Source organism: Procambarus clarkii, chromosome 71 (genome assembly GCF_040958095.1).
Source record: "Procambarus clarkii isolate CNS0578487 chromosome 71, FALCON_Pclarkii_2.0, whole genome shotgun sequence".
In the NCBI taxonomy this organism is placed as follows: Eukaryota; Metazoa; Arthropoda; class Malacostraca; order Decapoda; family Cambaridae; genus Procambarus; species Procambarus clarkii.
In genome coordinates, this window is record NC_091220.1 from 23,679,573 (window position 1) to 23,686,696 (window position 7,124).

General features: G+C 47.7%; 2 protein-coding genes across 2 annotated transcripts; both read left to right on the forward strand.

Annotated features, from left to right (window-relative positions):
* Nucleotides 1-1,316: 1,316 nt before the first annotated feature.
* LOC123751907 (protein FAM50A-like) lies at nt 1,317-1,988 on the forward strand. The gene has a single exon (XM_069312269.1). It carries the CDS (start codon nt 1,317-1,319, stop codon nt 1,986-1,988), a length of 672 nt encoding a protein of 223 aa, XP_069168370.1.
* Nucleotides 1,989-2,039: 51 nt separating this feature from the next.
* Nucleotides 2,040-6,454, forward strand: LOC138356296 (uncharacterized). The gene is made up of 2 exons (XM_069312270.1): nt 2,040-2,842; nt 5,902-6,454. Exons 1-2 carry the CDS (start codon nt 2,040-2,042, stop codon nt 6,452-6,454), a joined length of 1,356 nt encoding a protein of 451 aa, XP_069168371.1.
* Nucleotides 6,455-7,124: the final 670 nt, after the last annotated feature.

Here is a 7,124-nt window from a genome sequence, read left to right on the forward strand (position 1 = left end):
ACGACATATATATATATATATATATATATATATATATATATATATATATATATATATATATATATATATATATGTGTGTGTGTGCTAGAGTGTTGAATATCATTTTCATGTGTACAGTGAATTATTGTGTTATCGCCTTCGAAAGGAATTACTGAGTCTAAGGTCAGTACCGTGGTTAATTGCATTCATTATCATTATTATGATCTGCGGTGCATAACGCCTTTACAGTGAATTATTGTGTTTATCGCTGTAGAAATGATTTATGGAGCTTGAGACCAGTAAAGTGACTCATTGTGTTCTATTGCCATTATAGCAGATATTGTTTTGATTGCAAATATTGTGATTACTGCGAATTTAAAGAAACAGGCTCTTAACGCCAGGAAACAAGTACAGAGGAGTTCACACAGTGAGGGGGGCCGCCCAGCTGATTTTGACAGGAGGGGGAGTATTGCCCTCTTGATGAGTTCCAGTTTTATGAAGAGAGAGTGACTTACTGCCATGTTCTTGTTGCTTCGTTGTTGATATGGATATACTACCTTGTGTGTTTTAAGTAAAATACAAAACTACCTTCGCGTTTGTATTATCCCTCCCTATCTTTTTGCTATAGAACAGTTGGAAAGAGTGAGAGTGATAGAGATACATACCTGCCTGTGACCAGTTTTAACGAGTGAGCTCTCTGTCACTAGTACCACAATCCTACGATACCACTGACGTGTTACTGGACACGGGAAACACCAGTTGGCGACCTTGCAGTTAGTAGTAGAGCCTGTGTCGGGGCGGGCACACGGTTGGGAGAGAGCTGACCGTGTTTTCACTCGTCTTTAGCTATAAGACCGGCTGGAGATTGACTGGGATACTCTCCTGGCGAACAGTGGCGGTGTGAGGATTGAGTGATGAACCGCAGGGTTACGGTGAGTAACAGTTATCACTAATACTACTTGGTGGTGTCTGAAGGGAGAGAGGGACACCCTGAAATTAGCGACCGTTGACAGGATATTAAGTACGGTCATTTATACTTATTCTTACAACTAAAGTAAACCCCGACATTGGCGACCTTGCCAGGATTTCGGGATTATGTTCTTGTATACTGTTACTTACTTCGTCGATGTATACAACCGACACCCCAATATTGGCGACCTTGCCAGGATTAAGTACTTATACTGTTTCTTACCGGTAAACCCCGACATTGGCGACCTTGCCAGGATAACGATCAAGGATATCGATCAGGATAACGATCAGGTTAACGATTACGGTTGCGACTGTGGTACTTGACAGTGGTATTAGGTGCAGGTACAGATTATCGCTCATAGCACAAGATGGAGGATGAGAAAGTAGTAAAGTTTATTGATACCAGAGATGAGCGGGTGCTGGAGGATTGCACGAAAGCGCAGCTGCAGTCGATAGCTGACCACTTTGGGATAAAGTTGAGATCTTCCAAAGTGGGAGAGAGGAGACTTGAGATCGTGGCACAGCTCAGGGCCCGAGATGAGGCTTTATGGGAGGAACGACCACGGACAGCTGCCAGTGCAGGGGAGAACGTGAGCAGTAGGGGATCCAGCGGCAGCAGGCGCAACGTCAAGCTGGAGATAATGAAGCTGCAGCTGGAAGCACAGCTGAAGTGTGAAGAGGCACAGCTGCGTAAGGAAGAGCGTGATCAAGAAGCACAGCTGAGACGTGAAGAACGGGAGGCACAGCTGAAGCGTGAGGAACGAGAAGCACAGCTGAGATGGGAAGAGCGTGAGCACGAGGCACAGCTGAGACAGGAGCGCGAGCTGGAAGCTAAGCTGAAGCAGCAAGAAATTGAAGCAAACCGAGAGGTTGAGCTGAAGCGAGCTGAACTAGGGCTAGCCCCACCTGCCCCTCCACAGCAGGAAGACCATCGGGTGAGAGAACGAGATTTGCCGGTCTTTGTGCCAAACGAAGCTGAAGGTTTCTTTGACCACTTCGAGAGGGTCGCTTTTTTGAAGAAGTGGCCGAGAACAGAGTGAGCTGAGCTGGTTCAGGGTAGGCTCACTGGTGAAGCTCGCGAAGCCTACAACATGCTTGACCTCAAGGAGTGCACCAACTATGATGCTGTAAAGAGAGCCGTGCTTCACTCTTTCAAACTGACGCAGGAATGTTACAGGAAAAGATTAAGGGAATGTACCCGTTCGCCAGGAAAATCGTATGCGGAGACGGCGATGGACATGGAGAGAAAATTCTTGAAGTGGCTGGAATCTGAAGGAGCGAAGTCAGCTGAAGATGTCAAGAGGCTGATGGTCATGGAGAAGTTTATGTCCGTGCTCTCTCCTGAGATCAGGGTTAGAGTAAAGGAGGCGGACATAAAGGACCTGAGGGCCACTGCCGACAGAGTTGACATGCTGGAAGAAGCCTTGCGACCACGCCGAGAGGGACAGCACCAACCGCCAGTATACTCCGGATATGGGAGAAGTTATAGAAGGACGGACGGATGGAGAACAGGAACGAGTTCTCCCAAGTCTCACCTCTCGAGTGGAGACAGTAGAGGATCAAAGAGTGCTGTGGAGCCGGTCAAGAAGTCCTTAGCTGAAAGCTCAGGAGCTGTTGCTGCAACAAGAGACGCTATGAAGGAGACGACTGAAGGCGTGAGGAAGACCCACGGAGCGACGGCCTCTGGAGGCGTTGCCAGGGCGAGCGGTGGTGGAAGGTCACCGCCAAGGAAGTCCCGCTGCTACAACTGTGGGGCATTCGGACACTTCTCGCGGGAATGCAGACGCCCTAAGCAGCAGGGAAACGTTGCTTTCGTGAGGGTAGAGGACCAGATGGCCGAGAGGGTGCGGGATGAACCCATACTGAGTGGGGAGAAAAGAGTTCACCCATTCGTGTGTGAGGGGACCGTAAGGATGAGGGACGCATGTGAGATTTTTTTTCTTTGACAATTATCAAAAGAATTAAGTCCTATTGATGTTACATTAATCGTAACTACCTCGCAAGAGAGGCAGACCTTAAACAGCAAGAGCTGCCAGTGGCAGATACTTAATCTTAAAGCCTAAGATCATAGGACCGCGGGAGCAAACCACCAGGCGAAACAACATGGGTAACACCTGTCACTTAGGTCGCTGGCTCCTCCTAGTTGACAACTAATAAAGGGCAGCCAATGGATTCTCACTTCTTATTTATAGAAGTGTGGTGCTGTGCAATGGACTCGAGCTTTAGATACAAACTTGATATGAACATAAGCAGGCAAAGCGTTGCAGAACATGAAATGTGGGGCAGTAATATTGGAAGGTTTGACGTAAACGACCGTTTTCTATAACAAACAATTTATTCACAAAACAAATACTAAAACTACTACACAGTGAATTTATGTTACTTTACTGTCACTCCAGTGGCACATTCAAGAACAGCTAATCAACAGCCTGATGGACCCAGGTATCCTTATCCCGTCGTCACTGACTGACTAATGACACTAACTGAACAAAGTGGTGCCCACTGGTGACGCAAGCTTGCAATCAATATTGTCACAGCTTCCCGGTGAACCAATACTCTAATCACAAAATTTGACTGGCGCTTGCTGTCCTCAACGAGGTTCCAAGTAACAGGGCGGTTAATCCAAGAAGGATAACCCCTTATAAAAATCTTACGTTAACACTTGTCTCTCAGGACAATCAACAACAAAAGTTACTCTAATTGAATTTAAACAATTACGGTAACACACACGTGTCTCAACGACACTTAAATGGCAGCAATAACTCGTAAATCAATTAATTACATCAACTTGAAAATCAAGCATTCGGTGAGTAATTCCCAATTAATTACTGAATACAACAGCCTATTAATTCAAACGAGTATTGATAAAGCCTACTGTCTCTCAACTGACAGTTCACTTCCGGTCTTACGACAAGATTACCTTAACGAGGGTAGACTACTGTACCACACAAGGTTACAAGACACTCCGTGTAAACAACAACATCAACACCTGGTGAATTCACTAAGTGGCGGTTACTAATTCTCTTTAATTAGCTACGAGTGCTTAATCACTCTGTCCGCAGACAGATCTGATCAGTCCAACGAATTACAGCAGCTTAATTACAGCGCAATTGACTCCGATCATAACAGACCGTCAACCCCTTACGTTAATCAATCAATTAACGACAGCTCGTTAAATCGTTAACACTACATTAGTCTTCACTTGACAATTCCTTCACTGCGTGAACTTCACTGTGACTGTTGCCTTTACACGTCTCTACGTTAATCACAAGAATGTTCAACGAAGCAAGTGACCTCGTTAAGTAAATCGTGACCCCCGTTGAACTTAACTGACTAATTCTCACGGAATCCTTCACAGTACACAACGCCTTCCACCAAGGACAAACTTGTCTACGGTTTACACACGGTACAACCCAGTACATCACAGTACAACACAGTAGATCCTTGCCACTCACGGCAAAACTTGTAAATGACTTCCCTCAGTAAATTATCTACCAATAATTCACACTTTACCACAACACAACGGTAAAATTTATAACCAAGGGAAACCTCCCTGTTACCCCTTTCACTGCTGAAAAGGGAATCAAATTACAGGAAATTACATACACGGCACATAGAGAAAATAGCAGCAAATAACTCACTTTACTCTACCGTGTCGTGTCCTCACACACGTCAAAATCACAGTTGGGCCCAACCTCAACTTGATGACGGCAAACAGGGTAAACTCACACTTCTCCAATTCCCATTCACCTCACCAGGTGGTCACAGGGACAAAGGACAGACGGAACACTGGGGCGAACCCAGCTTCAGAGTTTTATTACCCAAAACGGAAACAGTGTACTTATATCAATCATGTGGGCCCGCAACCTACTCTCACACACATACACGTCAACCTCACACTCCCACTGCTGCTGCTGGATGATGACGTAGGCGTCCTCACTTCCTACACGTGGTCAGGTGGAGCACAGAGTCCTAGACCATGGGTTTAGCTCCACACACAGAGACCAGGTGGCGCGAACAAGCCGGCTTAGGCAGACCAGGGTGCGCGCACAACAGCAGGGATGCGGTACCACGCCCTTCCACTTGACACGGTACCCCAGGATACGACGGTACACGGTGTTACACGGTACACGAGACACAAGATGGACTCCGTCACTGTTCTTTTGTAATTCCTCAGAATTAGGAATTTTAAGGTTTCTCTCATAACACTGAAACCTTCTCTAGCACGTCTCACTGCAGTACCTTCAAGCACAGATATGATAGACGACGGATGTCACTTTCGTAGCCCGATAATTAACCGCCTCACTCAGTCCAGTTGCTCTAAGATGGCGTCCCACAATTACGCAGCTAGGTGACAAGTTCACACTGTTCGGTACAAGTAACTTTCCGAACTACCGGATTCTTACTGACGGCACACGGAAAGATAGCAAAATGATAGGCGTGACTTTAATAACGTTGCAGGCGGTATTTCCTGATGCTTGGCCTAGCTTGGAAAATTACGTCCTATAAAATTACATAGCAACGTTCTAGGTATGAATATTTTTTCCCGCCAAGACTACCCCTGAGGTACCATGCGGCACCCCTCAGCGTCTTGACCAATCACAGTTCAGCATTCCTGAGGCCCAGGAGCCCTGGCCATTGGCGCACCTGCCTCACGACGCTACCCCCCTCTCTCACGAGGAAGACACGTGATAGGGGAGGGGGGGTGGTCTACAGCCGTTAACCCCCCCATACCTCCCTCTCTACACTTGACTTGTACAAAAATTTCCCTGAAATCAGCTCCCTCCTGTAATTTCCTTCACAGACCTGATACAGCGATCAGAATGACATTATGTCTAGCATATGTCCCGGGCTGTGCAACGACACCCAATACGACTGTGGAAAAGTTATATACAGAAAGTTGAATCACGGTGCACATCACTGGTGCACAATGCAATTTTGTACTTAATTCAGTGCACGCGAGAGCAGGAAAAATATGTCTCCTGACAATGCAGACCCCATTCCTGTGAAGATATTGAGAAACACCTTGGCAGATTTTACCCTGGTGAGTAGGACCCTGTTCCCCATGGGTTACGAGAGTACCAGTGTGCGGGTGGCTGTTGTGACCACTGTGGGTGGCCCAGTGAGGATACCCCTACACCAGGTGACTCTGAATTCTGATTATGGCTATCAGACCCTGGTGGTAGGGGTCTGCGCATCAATGCCCAAGATGGAGGCACAAGTCATCCTGGGAAATGAGGCATATGGAGGATGTGTCCTCCCTAACCTCGTGAAGGGAGAGGAGTGTTTGGAGCACTGTAAGGAGAATGGCGGAGTATTAGACGCCTGTGGGGAAGAGAAGGGAATTGCCACGGTAGCGTTCCCTGTATGCGCTGTGATCCCAAGGCAGTGTGACGGACACGGAGGGAGTGGATCTGATAGGGCTGAAGATGAGACTTCCGAAAGCCTGGGAGTCGATCACCTCTTCGTGGAACCTGGAGAACGAGTGGAAGGCAAAGGGAGCTAGGATGGTGAGTTACAGGTGACCCTCGCCAGTTCTCTTGGAGTGGACCGCCCTCGTCTGGGAGAGTTACAGCAGATAGAGTTCCCGAATTGATTCATGAGGCCAAAGGAAACGTGTTGGTCCTGAGAGGGCCACTCATTTTTATATACAGGACGGAATGCTAATGAGACAGTGGAGGCCTGTGAGTAAGAAATATTGCAGGAACAACCGTGGACATCTTCAAGAGAAAACTGGACGGTTTTCTAAGAGACATTCCGGATCAGCCGGGCTGTGGTGGGTACGTGGCCCTGCGGGCCGCTCCAACAACAGCCCGGTGGACCAAACTCTCACAAGTCGAGCCTGGCCTCGGGACGGGCTTGGGGAGTAGAAGAACTCCCAGAACCCCATCAACCAGGTATCAACCAGAGGATGGAGGCCGGAGAAGAATCTCTAGGTACGAAACACCATGTAGTGTTGCCGGTCCAGTGCAGAGCGGCAGTGTTGGATCTGTCGTACTCTGTGGACTCTGCAGGTCACCTGGGGGTGACCAAGACGTTGCGTAAGATTAGGGACCATTTCTACTGGCCAGGTATGGACGCCGATGTGAGGCGTTATTGTAAAACGTGCTTACCTTGCCAGGGGGCAGGGAAGAGCCAAATCGCGATACCAAATGCCCCGTTAGTCCCTGTTCCTT